This window comes from Hippocampus bargibanti, linkage group LG08 (genome assembly GCF_051943395.1).
Source record: "Hippocampus bargibanti isolate YZ-2025 linkage group LG08, ASM5194339v1, whole genome shotgun sequence".
Taxonomy (NCBI): Eukaryota; Metazoa; Chordata; class Actinopteri; order Syngnathiformes; family Syngnathidae; genus Hippocampus; species Hippocampus bargibanti.
The window spans coordinates 10,077,642-10,100,969 of record NC_142741.1 but is presented as its reverse complement, the minus strand read 5'-3'; the positions used below and the strand labels follow the sequence as shown (position 1 = coordinate 10,100,969).

Here is a 23,328-nt window from a genome sequence, read left to right as displayed (position 1 = left end):
CACTGCTCCAGGGATCTGTTGAAGATTTGTGTGAAGACCGAAGCCAGCTGGTCAGCGCAGACTCTCAGGCAGGAGGGGGACACTCTGTCAGGTCCTGCAGCTTTCTTGATCTTCTGCTGCTTGAAGAGCCGTCTAACGTCCAGTTCGTGGATCTGTAGGGCAAAGGGCGGAGATACGGTAGTTTCTGGTAATGGTGGGCAGACCAGGGAAATGGCGGTGTCCTTTTCAAATCGGCAGAAGTATGTATTTAACTCATCAGCCATCTTTTCACATATCTAGTGATGGCTCGCTCCATCTTCTCCACTGTTGAGAGTGGGACCTCATAGACTGTAAGTGGCCACATTACCCGAGGGAGAAGTCCAAACTGCAGACACCAGAGTTTGAGCTTCCCTGGCAGTGGAGTCTTGTTGATGTTTTCCAGACTTTTGCTGATGTCCTGCTTTAGTTGCTGCACTTGACCTTTGTCTCTTAGGCTTGAATTGTACCACCGGCCCAGGCTTTTGACCGGTTCCTCAGACACCGTTGGTATTGGGTCATCACCAATGCAGAACTTCACATTTTACCTGTACCTTGACGATTGAGATACTGCGTGACTTGCTCGGCTTGATTTTCATCCGGGCCCATTTGATGTTTTCCTGCAGTTTTCCAAGTAGCCGCCTGGTGCAAGCTGCAGTAGTGGTCAAGGTGGTCATGTCATCCATGTATGCCCGGATAGGTGGGAGGTGGATCCCATTCCTGGTTCGCTCACCCCCCACCACCCACCTTGAAGCCCTGATGATGACCTCCATGGCCATTGTGAAGGCCAGGGGTGAGATCGTACAACCTGCCATGATACCGACTTATACACGCTGCCATGATGTTGTGAAGTCAGGTGTTGTGAAGCACAGTTGCAGCTCTTCTAAGAAGGCTTTCACCAAGGTAGTAATGTGTAATGGAACCTGGAAAAAGTTCCAGGATTCCCTGGACATGAAGGATTCCCAGTGAAGGTTATGGGGAACTGAGTAAAGGGAATGACCAGGTCGTGGAAGATGACATAAAGATCTCCCTTGTCTTTCTTTGCCGCTTGGATTTGGTGCCAGATCATACTGTGTGATTTTTTGTATTCTTTTTTTCTATGCTACAGTTTATATAAAGAATGCTGACTGTTGCCAATCAAATGGTGAATAAGCTTCTCTGTAGAGTTCATGTAAATCTGACATTGATGACGTCAGTGCCTCACCAGCCATGAACCTCACCGCACGTCACTGATATATTGCACAAGAAGAATCCTGTCATGAGGCAGGAGAACTGTGTGCCTCACCTATGCACATAGTTTTGATAAAAATAAAATAAAATAAACACTGTAGTACAGTGTTTATAATGTAAAGTGACTCTACATTATATACACCAGCTAAACTGTATAAATTTAGTTCATATACGAAAAGTGTTTAAACACTTTAATAGCGATATGCAGAGGGACAGCAATGCAGTCTCACTGCAGAGCAAGCCAGCACAGTTGGCATAGTCATTGCGCAATGGTGAGGCTCCGCCGGCTGCTGCCTCACCGCTCATCTCTAATTAGTATTTGAACGGTAAATGTGAAAAATCAGTGATTTTGAAAAAAAAAATGGTGAAGTTAAATGGAAAAGAACTTGAAAGTACAAATCATTAAATAAATATAACTGTTTAATTTATTTTTTTCATTTGATATTTCCATGACAGGTGAGGCACGGCCTCCCCTGCCTCCCCTGAAAAAACGTCACTGAAAAAACACAAATGAGGGAGGCTGCCCATCAACCAATATTTGCTAGCAGAGGATCTCTCTCTGATGGTAAATGAAAATCCCCCCCTCCCGCCCTCCATGAAGTCTGACCTGTAAATGTGTCCCCCGTGAAGCCTGAAAATGTATTGTGGTCGAAAGAAGAGATGATCAGAGCAAATGATGTGCCAATGGTGTGCGTGTGTAGGGGAGGGTGGCAAATACTTCACACACCAAGTCCCCACCTTGTTAGAAAAATGTGTGTGTGTGTGTGAGTGTGTGAATGGGCTCATGCACGTATATGCGAATTTGTGTATAGCCATTGGCACTGCACTGTGTAGTTTGGCCAAGTTTTGCTGCTGGAATTTCCTGTCCAATTTGAGCACCCCCACCTCTACTTCTACGTTTCCGCTTTTCGTGTCTCACTTTCACTGTTACCATCTCTTTTTCTCCCCGCCTCTTGTTGTCTTTCTCCCCCTGCACTTTTTTTTCAGAGCACAACAATGTTTTTTTTTTTCATTTGGTCCTGGCCTGGTCTCTGAGTGCATCATGATTATTGTTGTTGAGGACTTCCTCAAATACATGAGCAGTCTCGATGCTTCAATTCATGACAGTCCTGTTCCGCAGCTTCACAATGAAAATTGATTTTCCATCTACCTCCTGAAGTCATGAGACTCAAATGGGAATACAGTGAGACCTCGGCTTACGAACACCTTACCGTACTAACTTTTCGGTTTATGAATACGCACTAATTTTCGCGATACTTACCCACCACGGCTGGCGGAGTGATCTTCGGATCTTTGGCGGAAGCACACGACCGAACAGCGCTCCAGTCGGCGCACCTTTACACACCCCCTCTCTCTGAATTCACACGTCGGTCACTTCCGAGGAGCTTTTTGCATATAATTTTACTATTAGGAAATGAATGCAAGATGATCCCCTAATAATCACCGTCGAGGAGAAGAAGGAGATCATTGATAAACACGAACAAGGTTTGCGTTTGTGGCGTCACATGTGCACACCGCGGTTGTCATGTGAATCTCAGCCTGACACATCTCTCACGCTGTGTGTCACTACTTTCTATGACCATTCTACAAATAAAGAGCCGTCCACCATTGCTACCATCCTTTGCCTAGAAGCTTTACACAAAGGCGTTATTTAGTCGATGCTTACACGTGACTAATGACACTGAAATTGTCACATGCAAGTTCACAGCTGGGGCAGGGCCGCCGCCATTTCAACGAGTCGCTGTCACCTCACCAGTGACATGATTACGGCGCCTCGTACCTCGCTGTGTCTTGTGATGCCCAGTCCAAGAGTTTGCTTTTCCCGAGGTGATTGTTAGCCGCGATCGCATAAGTTCGGTGCTTTCCGGGATCGCGAATGTGCGTGGTGTGCATGTTGATTCCCTCATCACCGATACTGGGACATTTCAACGAGTCGCTGTCACCTCACCAGTGACATGATTACGACGCCTCGCGCCTCGCTGTGTCTTGTGCTGGCAAGTTCAAGAGTTTGCTTTGCCCGAGGAGATTGTTAGCCGCGACCGCGTTAAGTTTGGTGCTTTCTGGGATCGCAAATGTGTTGGACGGATCTCCCACCCCCCTCCTTCTTTTGTCACGTTTTATTCCGCGTCCGTGGAATCATCGGACTCGCACCTTTTGTTGTAATAAAATTACTGCCAGCACCTACGGGACTCGAAGTGGATGCAGATGACATCGAGGAGCTTGTTGCTGACCATAATGAGGTCCTCAACACAGAGGATTTGCCTTCAAGAGGACAAGCAGAAGCAGGTCATTCGGGAGTTGATGTGCAGGCTATTATTGAACAGTTCCATCCAGAAAAGGCTATGAGAATCATCAACATGATGAATGATAATGTGATGCCACAGTTTCGTAAGATCTTACAAGTCAGAAAGCAACATGTGTCAATTAAGAGCCATCAACGACCATCACAAATGTAAATAAAGTGACTTTATTAAACAGTGCAGTGTATTTCTTTCATTACAATACAATAACACATTTATTATACATTGGATAAGGTATGTTGTGTGTAGTTTTAAGGCTTATTTATTTGAAAATGATATTTTATGGAGACCTGGGAACGGATTATTCTCATTTTAATGGTTTCCTATGGGAATTTTTTTTTGGGGGGATACACACTTTTCGCCTTAGAGCAGACATGGGTAAACTACGGCCAGCGGGCCACATACGGCCCGTTAGGCTTTTTAATCCGGCCCGCCGAACTTTAGTAAAAAAGTTTAGATTATAGTAAAAACAGTGTCTGAAACTCATGACAAAAAGTCAGCGGACAACAGGGCAGATAACTGAAAAGTTCCCTGCCCCATTTTCCACAACTTGAAGCACAATGAGACAACTAATCACATTAAAAAAATTGCCACAAAGTATAACGTTTTTTTTTAAATCGAGAATGTACCTACTACAAATGCTACCTTGCTTAATTTACGGTAAATGTGCATGGCTGTAGATTTTGCTGCAATAGTCGATTGTCATTGTGGTGCACAATGCAACGTTTACATTGCTTCCTATGAGCCACGAAGCCCCTTTCATAAGTCTCACGTACACTTTACAGTCACTGTTTAATGTAAATTTACGTTTTGTAGCGTCACATATGTTGTTAGCTTCTTTTGAATCTTTCTTCTGGGCTGAGGTACTGTGCATCTATTTTGGAAAATGACATGCAATTGCACGACTTTATAACGCTTGCGAAAGTCCGGAAGAAAGAAGCAGGCTTCTGATTTGCTGCCGTGCCGAGTATGCAAATTTCACTGCAGGTAGCCTATGTTTGTGTGCTCGGAGACGGTACACGTGTCAGTGGAGAGTTTGTTGAGCGTGCGGTCAGGACAAACCATCTATGATTTGGCGGAATTTAACACAAGTAGGTATTATTGAGCTTGAATACTTCGTTGTGTAATAATATGTTTTGAATGTTGAAAGTGATTCCATTTTTCAATAAATGTTCTTGATAAATCACAGTGCATATGTTATTTTAATCTATTTCCATTTCCTCCTCCAAGTATCTGCGAAATAGTATGTAAACGCCATATTCCTTGAGACCATTTTTTTTTGTTTCCCACTGACATCAGAAAAACGTTTTATCGCATCTAAAATACCCAAATCAGGTAGGCTGATATTTTTAGTTAAATGAAAAACACCAATAAAAATGACTTCAAAATGAATCTGGAAATGGCCAGTTTCAGAAGGTCCCACCCCCTTGTTCGTGACGTCACGACAAGACGTCTTGCCTTGCTCGAGAATCAAAACAATGGCTTCAGATTCGGAGAATATGTTTTCTTGTTACTCATCCAGTTATGAATATGATTCAAATAGTTCTGAAGAGGAAAGCATAAATGTTTGCAATTGATTCAAGGAGTCCTCCCATATCAATTCTAGCCGTCAATGACAGCAATGTCGCACCCACAAAATGCAGAAGATTGCCCCCAAGCTCCATTAGAAATGGGCTGATTTGTCAGCTGGGAATTTGTGTCAGCGAATATCAAATAGTTGTCTTGGTGCAACACACAACGATTCACCATGACGTTATTTATGTGTTTTCCTACTAATTTCGCCATCAACACGGATCAACACAAAGTTTTCAGACGAAAGAAAGTACCCAAAATGCACTGTGTGTCGCTTTCTCGGTCAGGGGCGGTCCAAACGTGACGTCTCATGGGGGTCGTCATCAACTCGAAAACAAGACTTCATGAATATTCAGCGCAAGTTTTAATATTACTAATAACTATAGCTATATGCTGTGGAATCTTTGTAAAATACGCTCTGTCAAAGTCATTTGAAGTGATTTTACAAATTATGGACATAACTTGTCCGGAGGCTTCGGTTGTCCTTTAATGCTTTAGGTTTAGTATTTCCGGCCCAAACACTCCCTCCAAATGCTCCTGGCCCGGCCCCTCTGTCAAATTTTAGAACCAAATGCGGTGTCAAAATGTTTGTCCACCCCTGCCTTAGACACTCTGTCTGGGAACCAATTAAGTTCGTAAGCCAAGGTTTCACTGTGCATTGGTATTGCTTTCATTGTGAGATCAAAACAGTGCTCGACAATCCAAATCAAAAAGGAGGCGATCGCAAGCTCAACCTGTTGCTTGGCAGAATGTTTGACACAAATGACAGAACTGAAAACCCAAAATTAAAGTTCTTTAACACTAAATAATTGGATGTACGGCCTGTTCAGTGAAATTGAATACAAATCATAAACACAGTTTGTGCTTTGGCTGTTTTGTATGAATCAATATGTTCTTACTCTGGTCAATTTTATTTTTCAATGTTTACTATCGTTTTGTGAGTATAGTTTTACTTTATTTGAATGTTGCTGTGCTGATGACCATTTTGTGTGTGGGAGCCTTTTATTGAGCATCTTCATCTTTATTAAGTTCAGAGAGTTGCTTGTTCTGTAGCCACAGGGGACACAAGCCAGTGTCTTATTGTGCTGTCCCAAGCCCAGATGAATACAGAGGGTTGTGTCAGGAAGGGCATCCAACGTAAAAGCTTGACCAAAACAAACATGCGAATCAAACCTCTGAAGATGGAGGACACTGATTTGCTGTGGCAACCTCTGAAGGGAAAAGCCAAAAGGAAAAGACGACTCTCCTTTTTAATTATTCAAAGGGTCTCACTATGCATGTTTTTTTCTATTTTTGATTACTGATTTGACCACCCTCTGGGTTCTCATAAATGCATATTAGAAAGCAACGACTACCCACACAAAGGTCTCACGCATTCCATCAGCATTCGTCACTAAAGGCTCTATTGTCTCAGACAGTGCATGCAGAAATGTTGTTGCATCCTGAATTTTGTGCAAGACTAAGGTTTCTTGCGCTTGTTTGTCAATTTAGCAGACGACTCTGCTGCATCACCCTGCGTGTGTCCTCGTCAAGACACTTTGACGAGGACTTTGGTGGCAGAAAGTTACTCCAAAATTAGTGTCACAGCTGATCAGAAGAAATTTTAGTTAATTTCCATTCAGCCGGAGGATGACAGATCCAATGCAGCACAGACATAATGTACACATGGTTGTCATCATATTTAATTCAGAGGGTATTTCCTTCATCATCAGTGGGCATCAAACCCTCTGTTGTCACATCAGCAAAGTGGCAGTTGTCACTCAAAGATTGCGGTGTACTTCTCTGCTGTGATATCTACATGTGACATGTTAGTGTATCACATTTTAAGGGAATGTGGCAGGAGCAGCTTGGACAGGGGTGGGCTGTGCTCACCCCCATAATGGCGCAATTGGCCCTTTTATCAACATACTGACTTAAAACTTGTCCTCCACATTGGATTTGCACCTGTGAAATAAATTGAGCAACCAGGCTTGCATCATGAATTCCTTTATCCTGTGCATTCACTGCCTTATTCCAGTCAAACAAAACATAAATATATAAAGATTTAAAAACATTATAATAAAAAAAGTCGGCTGGAATATGTCCCAGAGCAGTGCTGACTTGGAATGGCCGCCTATCCTCATGTTTCTCGCCTCTTGGGCCCTCTCTGTTCTCTCCACCCAAGATGTGACAGACTCTCCAAAGAATGTGGCGTCATTCACAAAGTGCCCAAACGTCTGGTCCCACTTGAGAAAGCAAACTCAGACCCCTTTATCCATGCTCTTATTTTAACACGTGCATTTATAGGGTGCCTCACTTGGCATTGTACATGTGTTGACTCTGCAATCGCTAACTGTCCGCCATACAAAAGCTGGAGAGAGCCTCTGGCTGACATCCAGTGGCAAAGCTAACAATGGAAACACAGAGCCCACTACATGAGCTCAATAACAAGTGCAGGCCGAAAATCTGTGACCATCTAATGATATGTGTTTCAATTTTACTCTTCATGGTACAGTTTATCAATTTTTTAGAGGGAGAAAAACATTTGAGGTTTTGTCGCTACAAAGAAAAAACGACTCATATAAAATGTGTCTGTGTGTCACTTGTATATGTTTTTCTTGTATTTGACTTGAAATTATTACATGTCATATGGTAAGGGAGGTACCGTATTTTCCGCTGTATAAGGCGCATCGGACTGTAAGACACACCTTCAATGAATGAAAGTTTTCCAAATATAATTTAATACATATATAAAAGTGTTTGTAAAATAAGGCACACCACGATATAATAATAATCACATGTGAAAACAAATAAACTGGACACTTGACACTTGTACCGTAAATATGGGTTGATGCAACACAGCTACATATAACAATATGCCTTTCTTGATATGTGCACTATGTATATCAATATGCCTTTCTTGATACTTGCACTATGTACAGTTTTTATGAAACGGTTTTGCACATTTACAGTATACAGTTGACATTTTTATTTTACTATGCTTAGAATATCTTGTTTTCTATCCTTTTACTCCACCACCCCATACCTTTTTCAAATTGCTGCTGTGGATGGCAAATTTCCCCATTGTGGGCCGAATAAAGGTTTTCTGGTTCTGATTCTTATTCTGATGATAATAATAATGATAATGATAATACTAATATATTCAATTAAATAATAAAATTATAAGCCGCTGCAGTAGAGGTTGGGGCTACGCACTACTTCTACAGGGGGAAATGGAGTCGGTGGCTGCTGACAGTAATTGCGAGGCCTGTTGTGGCTAACTGTTACTTCACATATAAGGCACACCTGCGTATAAGGCGCAAGGTCATCTTTTGAAGAAAATGAAGGCTTTTTGGTGTGTCTTATACACTGGAAAATACGGTACATCAGAAATTTAATTTTAAATTTACAATGAGTTTTCACATTTGTTAACTCTTGTAGAGTACAGTTCCAAGTTGCATAAAAGTAGAACCTTCTCTTCCGGTCTCATGTAATCACATCTTGCTTAAATGCACAAAAGAAAATTGAGTGATCCAATACTTATTTCTCCAAATCATAACGACAAAGGGATTTAGTAATGCCTTCTTTGCACTTTGCCAAAACAAACATGCGGATCAAACCTCTAAAGATGGAGGACACTGATTTGCTGTGGCGACCCCTTGAAGGGAAAAGCCGAAAGGAAAAGAAGAAGATCAACACAGATAATAATTATGTCTTAGCATACAGCCACTGACTTGTCTCACTTTTCACAGTGCCGACCTGCACTTGTGATCATTGTTCAATTCAAAGACCCTGCCAAACATTAAGGTCATCAAATAATGCAAAGTTTCAACTTTCTAATGCTGTCCACAGACTAAACAGATTATGACCTGACAGAGGTGTCTCAGATGAAAATTGTTTTACATAGCTGATTTTGAGTTGTCTTGATGCAACGGAGCTCGTGTTGTGAGGGTTGCGTGCATGCTGAATCCGATACCAGTTGACCATGGGCAGTAGGTGGTCGACACCTGAAATGGTTGGATTCCAATCACAACCACTACAAATCATACATTTTATAACCTCTTAGTGGTTATAATAATTCATTGTGTCCGTCATATTGGATGTGTCAGATCTGCCCAACTTCCGGTTTGAGGTGATGTGCCTGGCTGCCGCAGAAGAAAAAACAATCTTATCCTGTAACTGTATAGTGTCCGTTTGTTTTGAAAGCCGCTTAGAAATTGAACGTATTATTATTATTATTATTATTATTATTATTATTATTATTATTATTATTAATAATAATAATAATAATACAGGGAACTAAATTAACTTCACAAAGCTCCTTTCGACAAAGTGCACAAATGTAATGGCCGCTGTTATCCCATTCAAACATACATTCTCTCTCTTGCTCTCTTTCTCTCCCCGCCCCTCACACGCACGCACACACACACACACACACACACACACACACACACACACACACACACACACACACACACACACACGCACACACGCACACACACACAGCCAATGCAGTCATCCATTAATTTTCTTCCTCTTCTCTGTATGCTTGGTCCAGCTCTTCAAGGGCTATCCCAACATTTTCAAGTTCAAGAACACGAGGGAGACATTCTCCCTTGTGTGTTCTTGATCACTGTGGAGTCGTCGTAATCAGATGAGTGAGCCACCTCATCTTGTTCCTCTCAATGTAGAGAATCAGTTTAGAACCCATACACTTGATACACTACATTAATAACATGTACACAGACACAGGGATATTTTGTTTTTTTGCCCACTTCCCCACTCCACCCTATTTCAACGTTGAAGGTGGTGATTCTTATGTATACGTTGTTATGCGGCGAGACAGCAAGCAGGGGGAAAGATGATAAAAGTTTACTCAGCCAGATCCAGGAAGGATATTTTGAGTTTTCTTTATTTGAAGTCGCTGACTTCAAATAAAGTCACCTTCTTCAAGCAGGGCGAAACAATCCCACCACGACCACCGATTGTTTCGCGGCGAGACAGCAAGAAGGCGGAAAGATGATAAAAGTCCACTCATCCAGATCCAGGAAGGATATTTTGAGTGTTCTCTATTTGCAGTCGCAATATATGTCGGTTTTCGGCAGATCACAGGTAACACTGCTGTCCGGGCTGTCCTTTCTCCCTCTCTCTCTTTCCCCCTTCTCTCCTTCATGTGCTTTTTGCCCAAATGCGGGCCTCAGGTTGAAGAACTCTCAAATACCGCTCCGGAATAACGACCTCTCCAATCCAATCCTTGCTGCGGCGATCAGGGCGCACCCACCTCCCCGTACAGTCCCCTCATTCGATCACAACTTTCTGCATCCTCACCCTCTCTCAGTTCTGGAATTCTAGGTTCAGAAACCATGGGAATTGCAGTCCGACTTGGACGAGGAAACTGTGGAGGTTTGGCATATCGTAGGGATGGGAGTTTCTTGTGCCGGAGGAAGGTTTGTTGGCCTGGATGTTCGAGGGTCAGTGTTTTGGGGCTATGGTTTTAGAGGAGGATAATGTTGACTCGATTGACTATCAAGTCTAGTCATGCTTGTTGTGGTGCATCTGATCTCTTAATTGGTTGATCTGTTCAATCAACAACCCCTCCCTATGTTTAGAATATTGCATGAAATTTCTGATTTATTTCACCAATTCCTCAAGTTGAGCCCTGGTTGTACTCACTGTCTGAGGCTTAGGCTTCACCACTGGTTCCATCTCTGCTCAGTTCCAGCCTTGGCTTGGCAACTGTCAGACACCTCATGGTAAAAAGGAATGTCATCTTCTTGGGGCAACTCAAGCTCCTGGTTTCCTTGATCCTCTTCAGAACTCTCCAGTTCAGTTTGGTTGGCCCGTGCTGCACGACTTCTTCCTCGTCCCACCTTCTTCATCTCGGCTTCCTCTTATCTTTCTCCACTTCAGCAAGGCATAACGATCCCACCTTCTTCAAGCAGGGTGAAATGATCCCACCACTGCCACCGATTGTTTTGCGGCGAGACAGCAAGCAGGCGGAAAGATGATAAAAGTTCACTCATCCAGATTCAGGAAGGATATTTTGAGTGTTCTCTATTTGTAGTCGCAATGGATGTCGGTTTTCGGCAGATCACAGGTAACACTGCTCTTCAGGCTGTCCTTTCTCCCTCTTCTTACTCCCTCAAGTGACTTCCTCATTCTGGTTTTAAAGGTGGTTCACTTGAGCTTCTGGCCAATCAGGTCCCAGCGGCAATTGGCCATTCCCAGGTGGTTTCAATCACCTTCTCAGAGACAATTAGTGGTCGCCCGACTCTACTTTTTGGATGGGGAGAAATGTGCACCTTTCTCCCTCCGAAATCTAGAAAAAAAACGAAATTATTTAACATTTCTTTTGGCATCATGACAACGTATATACCTGAATCAACTGTGAGCCAATCGCAGGGCACACAGAAACGAACTACCATTTGTGCTCACACCTAGGGTAATTTTTTTCCCCGGATCAATTTCTGTTAGTAGTATAATTTGTATACCGCTTATTAACGTTAATATATGCATTTATGCTATTAATTAAATTAGCAGCGCAAATGAACCCATTCATCGTTCGATACAGGTATGTTTAATGTCACTTGAAAATAAATTGCGATAAAAGTTAGAAACCACAATCTGTATAATTGCTTCATAGAATAATTAAAAATATCAGAATCAGAAAACCGTTACTCGTCCCACAATGGGGAAATTTGCAGTCCATAGCAGCAATTTGAAAGGGGGATGGGGTGGGGGGTGAAAGGATAGAAAACAAGATATTCTCAGCATAGTAAAATAAAAATGTCAACTGTATACTGTAAATGTGCAAAACTGTTTCATAAAAAACTGCACATAGTGCAAGTATAAGAAAGAAAGAAAGAAAGAAAGAAAGAAAGAAAGAAAGAAAGAAAGAAAGAAAGAAAGAAAGAAAGAAAGAAAGAAAGAAAGAAAGAAAGAAAGAAAGAAAGAAAGAAAGGCATATTAATTTCCTACATGGTCTTTGTGGTATAAAAGGCTATTGTTGTGATCAAAGCGACACCGACTGTATCATTGCTCAAGATGTGATCTGTTATCTTGTGTTTTGCTTCACTGGAAGATGATGCGAATGACACCCTGGTTTAATGTGGGTATCAGATCATCTTCCGAGCCGCCACAATCTATTGACAAAGGTTCGCTAAGTATAAGTGAAGAATGTCAGTAAGGGCCCATTCTAGAGTGTGTGTGTGAACATGCTGATTGATGTTACATACATATGTACTGTATTATCCGTACTATGGCAAATGTGTTCAGAATAATATGATAATCCCTTTCTTAAAGGCTAACATTTAAGAAAGATTTTTATCAAAGCGCTCCCACAACTGAACTCAAAACTAGAATCTACTTCACTGAGCCTATAGTGACAGTGATTAATGAAGATCAGCTGTGTGTTGTTCTAATGAGGCTTCCCATAAGCCTACAGACCATTTTATGGCAGGAAATTGTGTTTGTGCATTCTTTATCTCCCACATAAAAACACTTTCATTGTCGTGTAAAATTCCTGTTGGTATTATTGGATCCCAAAACCCATTAATTAAATGCAGCTCTTCAGGCATGAGGCAGCAACAGTCTACATCAGGGGTCCCCAAACCTTTTCCTGCGAGGGCCACATAACTTTTCCGTTCTGTGATGGGGGGCGGGTGTCAATTTGTAACAGAAAAAGTGTGACGATCGTAGGGGAGCTTAAAAAAATTGTTTTCCAGAAAGCCACACAACACCAAATAACCCTTTCCAGGTTCTTTCCAGAAAAAAAGTCAGAAAACAAATAATAAATCTATTCGTCTGTGTAAGCTCTCAGTCGTACAGGAGTGGTGCATCGATGAGAAGGTTTCTTCAGCTGTCATCTGTACAATCTTGAAGGTTTCGGACGTTTCGCCTCCTATCCAAGAGGCTTCGTCAGCAAACTAAAGTCTGACTGGTCGTATCGGCCCTATTTATATATATATAATAATATATATATATATATATATATATATATATATATATATATATATATATATATATATATATATATATATATATATATATATATATATATATATATATATATATATATATATATATATATATATATATATATATATATATATATATATATAAATAGGGCCGATACGACCAGTCAGACTTTAGTTCGCTGAGGCTTCGTCAGCAAACCTTCAAAATTGTACAGATGACGGCTGAAGAAACCTTCTCATCGATAAATCTATTCATGAAATAAATAATAACTAAATAACCCCCTCTGAGTTCTTCACAGAAAAAAAAATCAGGAAATAAATAACACTATTTATGAAATAAATAATAACTAAATAACTCTCTGGGTTCTTCATAGAAAAACAGGAAATAAATAACACTATTTATGAAATAAATAGTAACTAAATAACTCTCTCTGTGTTCTTCATAGAAAAAAGCCATGGAACATTAACTTTCTGTTGTGCCATGCGCAATCTTAACAGATAAAAGTTCAGCTCTGTTGTCAGAGCAGAATCTCTCTGACACATATGAGCAGTCTCTTGTGAGTTCTTGTGTTCCTTCCTTATCCTTTTGTAAGTTCCAGTAGGCTTGTAGACACCGCTGTTTGCAGCTCTCATCAACTTCCCTGTGAAAACCACAAAGGAAGCAGGTTGAGAAAGTGAACTAAGTGATACAGCACCTACACAGCACAATACATTTCACTACCAGTATGGTTGTAAAGATTGATTTTATCCCAGTAGATTTTATTATGATTATATTTGTTTATGCTCAGAATGACTCATTCAAGTCATAAAAGTGAGCTTACCTATGTATGTTCATCAGTGTGAACTGTGGGTCTGCGTCTGGCTGGTGAGAAGTTGAATATGAGGTTCCATTCTAGTTACAGCCAGTCTCAAGCACTGATGCAAATGTTCTGTCAATCTTGATCTCATCGGAGATTTCAGCAGTTTCGTGCGAGAAAAGCTTTTCTCACAGATATATGTGCTGCCAAAAACTGGGCATTTTCATTGCGTGTTTTTTGATGTTTGGATATGTGTCGTTTGGGAGGACGGCATAGAAGTCAATGAGACTGTTGGGCTTGAATGCGTCTCTCAGACCATCACAGTTCTGTAACTCAGGTTATTATATGCATCTTTCTTCTCGGGACACAACTGCTGCGTGACAGCATCCATGCCTTTCTTAACAAACTCTCCATCCGTGAAAGTCTTACCGCTGCTTGCTATCAGTTTAGCAACCCAAAAGCTGGCCCAAACGGATGCCTTCTTCAGCTGAGCTTGGCGTACAAATGTATTCTATGAGATAGTAGTCCACTTTTCGCTTTGAGAGTTTGTCTGCTCGTATTTGGCCTTGCAAGCTATCGTACTTGTCTTTGTGACGGGATTCATAGTGTTGGCGAAGATTGTATTCTTTGAATACCGCCACCGTCTCTTGACAGATGAGACAAACAGCCTTGAACATAAAAATAATCATTTGTCCACTGCAGGTTAAATACCCTGCTTTCTGAATCAATTTTTTCTCTTACCATAGGAAGGTTTACAAGAGAAAACGGGTCTGGGACCAAATAGAGCGCCAAACTGAGCGCACCAGAATGTACCACCAGACTCCCCTCCACTTCCTCATACGTCAATTTTGTGCGTCGCGTCGCATTGTGACCGACTTATTTAGCGTTCTATTGTGAGCAGGCGTGTTTGTATTGTTCAATCGCCATTATAAACAACATACATTGATTACATTGATTAAAATAGGAACAGATAATGATCGAAAACCGACCTTTGACTTGTAAAATGATTTTTTATTTTTCTGAAGGCCAAATCGGAAAAAAATCTGATAGCATCTCTGGTATTGTTCAGGGCCAAATGTGCTGACGGGCCGGATACGGATACGGATACGGCCGGATACGGTCTACATTCTAGAACAGGGGTCAGGAACCTTTTTTACTGAGAGAGCCATAAAAGTAAAGTATTAACAAATGTTTTTCAGTGAGAGCCACACACACGTGCGCACGCACGCGCACACACACACACAGACACATACACACACGCACACACACACACACACACACACACACACACACACACACACACACACACGCACACACACGCAAACACGCACGCGCGGCCACTTTTCAACAACTGATGTGGCTTCTCTTCTTTTTTCTCTGCAGACTCCTCATCATTTTTGCTTATTAAAAACCTCTTAATTGACACCTGTTGCTTTCTGACTTGTAAGGTCTTACGAAGCTGAGGCATCACATTATCGTTCATCATGTTGATGATTGTCATAGCCACAGCCTTTTCTGGATGGAACTGTTCGGTAAAAGCCTGCACATCATTCCACTTTGCCAACATTGCCTTTATGGGCTCACTTGATGCTGCAGCCATATCCTCTTCCATCCGTTACTGGCTTTAAAATACTCAATAAGCGCCGAACTTCCAGGTTGACGTATGGCGATATCGGCGTGAATTAGCCGTGCTTTCTCGCATAAAATACCTCACTCACACTGTTGCCGGATCGCTGCTTTTCGTTAATCCAAATTAACAGAAGTTTTTCAACTTCTTCAATTGCCCGAGACCGTCACTTTGAGACCATGGAAACACCTTTTGCAACAGACGCACCTTTGACGGCTTCTCTGTTCCAGAGAATGGTCGCAATGGTTGACTTAGCATAGCCGTGCTCGGCCACTAAATCACACAAATGCATACCTCGTTTGTGTTTTTCAATTATCTCCTTCTTCTCAGCGACGGTGATTTCATTTGGTGTCTTCTTGGGCTGAACACGAGCCTGTGGTGTTTTTTTTTTCGGTCCCATCATAGTAAACTTATCAGCAAAAAGCTCCAAGTAGGCGATCGACGTGTGCATTCAATGGGAGGGGTGTGGTGGTGGATGTGTATTATCAAAATAGTGTTTATTATAAGGTTTAATTTTCATAAATTTGACGTTCGTAAGACGGAAAGTTCGTAAGATAAGGTGTTGGTAAGTTGAGGTATCACTGTATTTAAAATAACTTTTAAAATAACCGTTAACATGAATGGTTTTCCGTTCCTCATGATTGGTAAAAATCCAGCCAAACGATCGGAATGAAAGTCAACTTGCCAGGTCCATAGGCGAAGTTACTGCTAGCTAGCCTGCACACGGCTCATTAGCTTCCACACTTGCTATCTGCAATATATTATATTGATGCTAACGTTAACATAGGGCTTGTTAAAATGTCACTGACATTCGACTGTTTCTACGATGGTATTGTTTCACTGCAAATTAGAATCAGAACCTTTTCTCTCCACAAAGGCGAATCCTCCGGTACATTCAAGCAGGAGTGTACTCGTCTTTTGTTTTACTCGTCAGGTTTATTTAAAGGGGCGTTTACCTGTTTAAACATGACGGCCAGTATCATCCAAATAAAAAAAAAAAATTGCTTTCCGCCAACCTAGGTCAGTGTCATCCAATCAAAATTGCGCTTTCCGCCAACTGCAGCCCCAAAAGGAAATGAACAGCGAAAAAGCGAGGCGCTTAGAAATGAAATGTATTATTATTATTAATATATATTTATTTTTATCGGCGGGCCATATGCAATCATCAAAAGAGCCATATATGGCACGCGAAGGTACCATTTACTTTTGGGTTTCAGGTGTAAAATGTTAGTTTCATTTCATGCTGTGGGGCGGGCACTACCCAGGATTTCCTGTCTCAGATCTTGTTTGATGTTATTTTGTTGCTTTTCTTGTGTTCATTAAAAAAGGTTCTATGCTGTGTTTATTTTACAGGTGTGCACCATATCTTTCCTACATTTCACACACCCATCCCAGTCAACATGCGACACCATGAGGGCCGGTACCATTTTGAACCCCACCCCCTACACGCCATGCATGGGTGAGTTTTCTTCAGTTTCTTTCATATTACCCATAAAAGACTCTTAAACTGGATTCATCCAGACTCACTGTTCTGTGTGAAAGCCACAAATTCGGAATGGGTGTCCTCTCCAGAAATAAAAATGTACGAAAGGGTATAGCAAAGGACTGTGGAAGTGGATGGTCAGGAATCACTTTCCCCTGGATCCAGTGTTGACACACATGAGATGTTGGCACAAACATGGGCAGGGGATTGTCAAACTCTGTTGGAATCTGCCCAAAGCTGACCATGCTATGTCTAAAAATGTGCCACTTTGGAGTTTCCTCGAAGGTCCAGTATGACAGTGAAACTGTAAAAAAAATTCAGTCTCATTGCATTATTATTTGCAAACAACAAACACATGGATTACTAATTTAGAAATCAATGAACTACACCAGTTTGTTCAACTATTGTTCTGTGTGTGTAAAAGGTAACAAGATCGCAAATTCAAAACGTTTATTACACGTGAGTGGCAATTTGACATTTTGGGAAAGATTTTAGCAAGGATCGTGCAAGTTGTCACACGTGATTTTTCTTCAGCGAAAATGAGGCAATTGGCCAGATCGGGCCCCTAGGCTTTTCATTTGACACCTGTAACATCAATTGGATATTTATTTCAATATGTTATGTACGAGGACAACACAGGAGATGTTCAGTCATCTGACACCTTCAGATGTTATAGATAGTAAATAAGGGCAAGCATACTTGCTTCACTCATTGGGTTTTGCTAGATATGATGCTTTTCAGACAGAAAAGACCCGATTATCAAATTTTGTCAAATACGAACATGTGTCATCGTGGGAAAAAAGGATAGGATGTGTGTGTAAGGCATTTGCTCAAAAACTTTCACAGCTGTTGAGTCATTTGAGGATTATGGGTTCTCGGTCCTATGAGACATAAAAAAAAGCAAAATACATATGTATTTAGAAATGTTTTTCTGCTAGACCCATACGCACATGCGCATAGACACAATACATAAATCTATCTATCTATCTATCTATCTATCTATCTATCTATCTATCTATCTATCTATCTATCTATCTATCTATCTATCTATCTATCTATCTATCTCTCTCTCTCTCTCTCTCTCTCTCTCTCTCTCTCTCTCTCTCTCTCTCTCTCTCTCTCCCCCTCCCTCCCTCCATCCATCCATCATTCCATCCATCTATCTATCTTGTTCGATTCTAATTCTTGTATCTCTTCCTGGTTCTTAGTTCAACGGAGTGTTACGATGAAATACCAGCGGGGACCATAAATGGTGAACAGAAAAACTATTTTATTCATGTAAACAATGGAAGAACATGTCTTGTCGGAGCGGGGAGCCAAGAGAGAGAGTCCGCCCCTTTCTTCTAGTTTTTTATCACACAGCAGCGATGACATCGTCTCGACCAGGCCTATCAGCAACGGGGAGGGGTTGGGAGAACATTAGACTGGAAATGAATACTTATTGCATCCTACTGATGCAACAAGTTATCTAATAAGCTACATGCATCCATATAGACTAAACTAAACATGAAATAACATAGAATGCTTACGGATGTGTATAAAAACACTATCATTCCCCCCTGTTGCACATTTAAACATCAGTACATACATTTACAAAACGGTTTTCATGTATGAACGTAATAACTAATGGCACAGGGAACCATTCTATACCATGGAGAAGGCGAAAAACCTCTGTCATAACTTTACTGCTGTGATATGCAACATCTCCATTTGCGAGAGTCTTAAAGGTAAATCCAATTCAATCAATTATTGACGAGGAAAATTCCTTCTCGGCCCTCCATTTTGGCGAGAGCAACCACACTCTGGCCATGGTGTACAATTCCAAGCTACAACGCAGGGTCCCCTTCACGCATTTGTTGATACAAAATATTTGCGTAATTCACCTGAGAATTAGTTATCATCGAGTTAACATTGCTCGTAAGCATGGAATAATACAACCAATGACTAAGCAAATAAGTACAATCGCGATAGGCACAAACAGTCTAAGCAAAGTCGTATACCAAGGGCCCCCGAAAAGCATGGCAAAGCTCCACGGGTGATCAGGCCGTCGATCTTTGGCCATAGCATTTCTGAGATCCCTGATAACAGACAAAGCATTAGTCATGTTTATGGAATTCGCTTCTTCGGGTATGTACGTACAACAAGTGTCACCCACTATAGCACAGACGCCCCCTTGTGGGGCTGTCAAAAGGTCCAAAACCATTCTATTTTGCAGGACCATTTGTCTAATTGCTGCAATTTCGATGTTCTGCATTTCATCCACTTTCAAACTGGCATTTACAAACACTTGAAATCTGTAATCAATTGTTTCAATTCGTAGCATGTTTTTTTGCCACTCCAATTTGCGGAAAAAGAGCTAACATTACCTTACTACCCGTGCTATAGTGTTTGAATTGTTCTGGAACATCAGTTCCCCAGATCGAATCATGGGGCTTAAACAATACTCTTCTCTTCACATGATGGTGCACTGGACGACTGGTCATGATGAAAGTATTGTCAGTTACAGTAACAGGTGCACACAAACCGTAGGCTCGCGGAGGAATAAAGGAATATACTTTTCAACCGCATAACCACCAAAGATGTGAAGATATGGGCAAAACAGTGACATTAGTGTTTAGCGGTAGCACATATAAACATCTATCCACGTCAATAAAACCCACATTTTGACCCGTACTGTACATAGTAACGCATGCTGGTAATAGCAACCCGCTCTCGGTCATAATTCTGTTTTCAGGTTCCAAAATGGTATCTAATCCTCGAACAATCTCTCCTCTCAAAGCATTACGAAGAACCGGAAAATGTTGATCGGGTCTATGCAAAGATATTAATAAATATGCAGCTCTAGCCATTCTCTCTCCGAATACCTTCGAATGCACGTGTTGTTGTGTCACAGAATGAGGCATATAAGAGCATACAAAACAGTCACTTTTCCTATTTTGCTTAGCAATTAGTGTAGCATAACGATACCGGTGTTTGATAACAACGAATTCCATCATGTTTTTCTTCTGCAAACGGTTGATATAACGCGTCCATGACACCTGGACTTTGGGCCGTTTTGTCAGGTGCCTCCACCCAGGCTGACAGTCTGATGTGTGGTTTATGGTGGAAATGCGATGTCATGACTGGTGATGCCACAGATGACATGCACACAGTTACGAGAAACCCAATGTGATGTTCAGGAAGCCCAGGACAGATTCTCAAGTCCATGCATCCTGCAACGTTGTGGGTTACGATAGCAAGTTGGATTTCTGTCATAAAGGCCAGTTGGGGGATCCCTAGCTATCTTGACGGCAGTTCGTGCTGCTTCTTGGGCACAGCTATCTCGAACCCATTTTGTGTCGGGATTGGTATGCAACGGAATCCCAAGGTGTACCAGGAGTATACTCGCTACCCTCTTGTTGTGCTTTGTTCACAAGGACGCTAAGGGGAAACAAAACTATTCCTGCAGCCTGTAGTGGCAGGCAGGCTACAGGATGTGCCATGTTTGGGCACTTATCTGACGTCGTTGGATAGAATAGTGGAACTTCGCAGGCTGAAGGAGTGGGGGGCTTCATGTGTGTCATCTGGATTGCCCCCACGAGTCCGTACAGGAAGATGGTGTGGACCAAACCCATGGCTAGTGAGTAGTTTGGCTCCGTCCGTCTTCCACCTGCTCAGGATCCGGTTGGTGAACGATCTTGCAATGGCTTTGATGCACCCAGGTGGCTCTTTCGGCGATCTTGATGGCAGTTGGCATTGTGATCAGCACGGTGAATGGCCCCTCCCACTTTGGTGCAGACCAGGTCTTCCTCTTGATTGCCTTGATCAGCACCTCGCTGACTGGACCTCTCTTGTAAACATTTCACACAACCATTTTGCCAACAAAGCACCTGGATCTGATTCATTCTCTTCCCAGGGCACACCTTCCCATAATGGATGAAAGGTCTGCAAGGTCTGCCATGCAAGATATCAAAAGGCGTTAAGCCGTTATTAGTGGGTGTTTTTCTCATATATAATTTAACCAAAATCAGACATTCTGGCCATGGTTTGCCTGTTGTCTCCATGGTTTTTCTGAGTTGATTTTTAATCGTACCATTCGTTGTTTCAACTAACCCTGCACTCTGTGGATGGTATGTGCAATGTTTCTTTAATGCAATCCCTAAATGTTCGCAAATTTTGGTTATGACATCATTAACAAAATGTGGCCCATTATCACTCCAAATTATTCTTGGTATGCCATGTTCTGGAATAATATGTTTGTATAATGCTTTAGCAACGGATAATGAATCGGATTTCTTTGAAGGCACGATTTCCACCCATTTGGTGAATGAATCAATTAGCACTAAACAGTATTTATACACTTGTGCTTAGTTCAATGAAATCCATGTGGACCACTTCAAAGGGGTGTGACTCCTGTGGAAATTTGCCTCTTTTTGGTCATATATTACCCTGTGGATTGTGTTTACAGCATATCAAACAACTCAGACAAAAGTTTTTTTGCATATGAGTTGAAACCTCTGCTTAAATGGAATACCTTTTCTGCTATATTTCTTTCCTTTCATCACTTTGCTGCTGTGAAATGTAAATTTCTCCATTGTGAGACTAATAAAGGCAAATCCAATCCCAATAAACACCATCCCTTCTGTTGATACATGTGACCTACCATGGCTCAACCGAGCCACCATAGGAAACATGTCTCTCGGTAAACATGGTTTATTGTCTATTTTATACAGCCCATCAACTAGCATAGCACCATCGGCCAGCCACAGATCTTTTCGGATTTTACGGCTAATGCTTGCATATCCTTCAAAACTTGCGTGGGCACTAATTCACGTGTCTCTTGACTCACTAGATTGAAAGCGGTCAGCGCAGCCTTTTTGGCGGCTGCATCGGCTCCTCCGTTACCCGAGCTAATCCTGTCTTTAGCCCTTGTGTGCGCTGCACATTTGCATACAGCCACACTTTTCGGAAGGAGGATAGTTTTCAACAAGCCGCCCAATAAATCTGCATGTTCAACCGCCTTCCCGGTTGATGTAGTCATTCCCCTGCGGTACCACTGGGCTGCAAAGCAGTGAAGTGTGGAAAATGCATATTGGCTGTCTGTAAAAATCGTCACCGTCTTTCCTTCTGCCCAATAAGTCAACCGAGTGTGGTACCATAAGCATTGTGGGATGGAAACGCACAAGTTCAGCTGACTGAACTGCCAACGCTGCGGCACACACCGCTCTAACACACGCTGGAAGAGCTGCAGCCACTGGATCCAGTCTTTTAGAATAAAATGCAACTGATCTCAGCTTTTGTCCATGTTTTTGTAACACTCGTATTGGCTATAAAATGTTTCAATTCTGTAAAGGCTGTGATGCCTTCCTCAGTCCACTGAATAGAGTCTTTCAGTGACATTTCGTCTTAGTACATGAGTATCAATAATGGTTGAGTGACTTGTGCATAATGCGGAATCCAAGTTCTGCAGTAATTACACAGTCCCAAAAATGTCATCATCTGTTTTTTCTTCTTGGGTCGGGGAACCTGCAAAATTGCCTGTTTTCTTTTGGTTGTCAACTCTCTCTCTCTCTCTTATTTTTGGCAAAACTGTAACTTATCCAAAGAAGCTTTGTTACCTGTATTCGCTAAATATTGGAACAAAGTTATTGATACAGTCTTGTTCTCGTCTTCAGTCGATGAAGCAATTAAGATGTCGTCAGCGTACAAAAGAATCTGAGAAGTCTCCGGATATTTAAAATTAGCAATACATGAAGACATTTCCTGTGAAAAAAATTGTAGGGCTATCTGTAAACCTTTGTGGCAATCTTGTATATGTATATTGTTTTCCATTAAATGTAAATCTGAACCAGTGAATTTTTGTGCAACGGAATGGAGAAAAAAAGCATTGCTCAAATCAATTACTGTAAACCATTTTTGTCAGGTTTTAAACAGTTCAATAATGTGTGTGGGGCTGGCACAAACGGAGCACGTGATTGTATGGATGTATTTATCTGTCGCAAATCATGCACCATTCTCCAAACCCCAGATTCAACTTTTTTAACAGGAAATATCGGTGTATTACATTCACAAGTTGGGTCTTCAATCAAAATACCAGCCTTCACAATAACTTTGCTCTCTTTCACTTTGCTGCTGTGAAATGTAAATTTCTCCACTGCGAGACTAATAAAGGCAAATCCAATCCAATCCCGTATTACAGGAGTGATGCCAATAATAGCATCCTCTTTTAATGGATATTGTTTTAGTCTGGGTCGATAAGTCGTTTTAGGCAATACTTCAACTGGTTTTGCTGTTTTAAGTAAGCCCACATCTGTTTTTCCCAATGACCAAAGGGTGGCAGGGACTTCTGGAAAGTCCTCAGCCACGAGAG

The 23,328-nt window shown here is 41.6% G+C and overlaps 1 protein-coding gene and 1 long non-coding RNA gene across 4 annotated transcripts in view; one reads left to right on the top strand and one right to left on the bottom strand.

Moving 5' to 3' along the window:
• gli2a (GLI family zinc finger 2a) overlaps positions 1-23,328 on the top strand; it is a 159,928-nt gene that overhangs the window by 51,500 nt on the left and 85,100 nt on the right. For all 3 annotated transcript variants that reach the window (XM_089003496.1, XM_089003494.1, XM_089003497.1), the window contains exon 3: positions 16,850-16,955. In XM_089003496.1, the coding sequence (XP_088859622.1) occupies positions 16,850-16,955 (106 nt within the window). The remainder of the gene's footprint in view (positions 1-16,849; positions 16,956-23,328) is intronic.
• Positions 7,986-15,951, bottom strand: LOC148894536 (uncharacterized). The gene is made up of 2 exons (XR_016115854.1): positions 15,791-15,951; positions 7,986-11,415 (listed from the first exon to the last, which is right to left on the bottom strand). It is a non-coding gene; the product is annotated as an uncharacterized LOC148894536 (long non-coding RNA).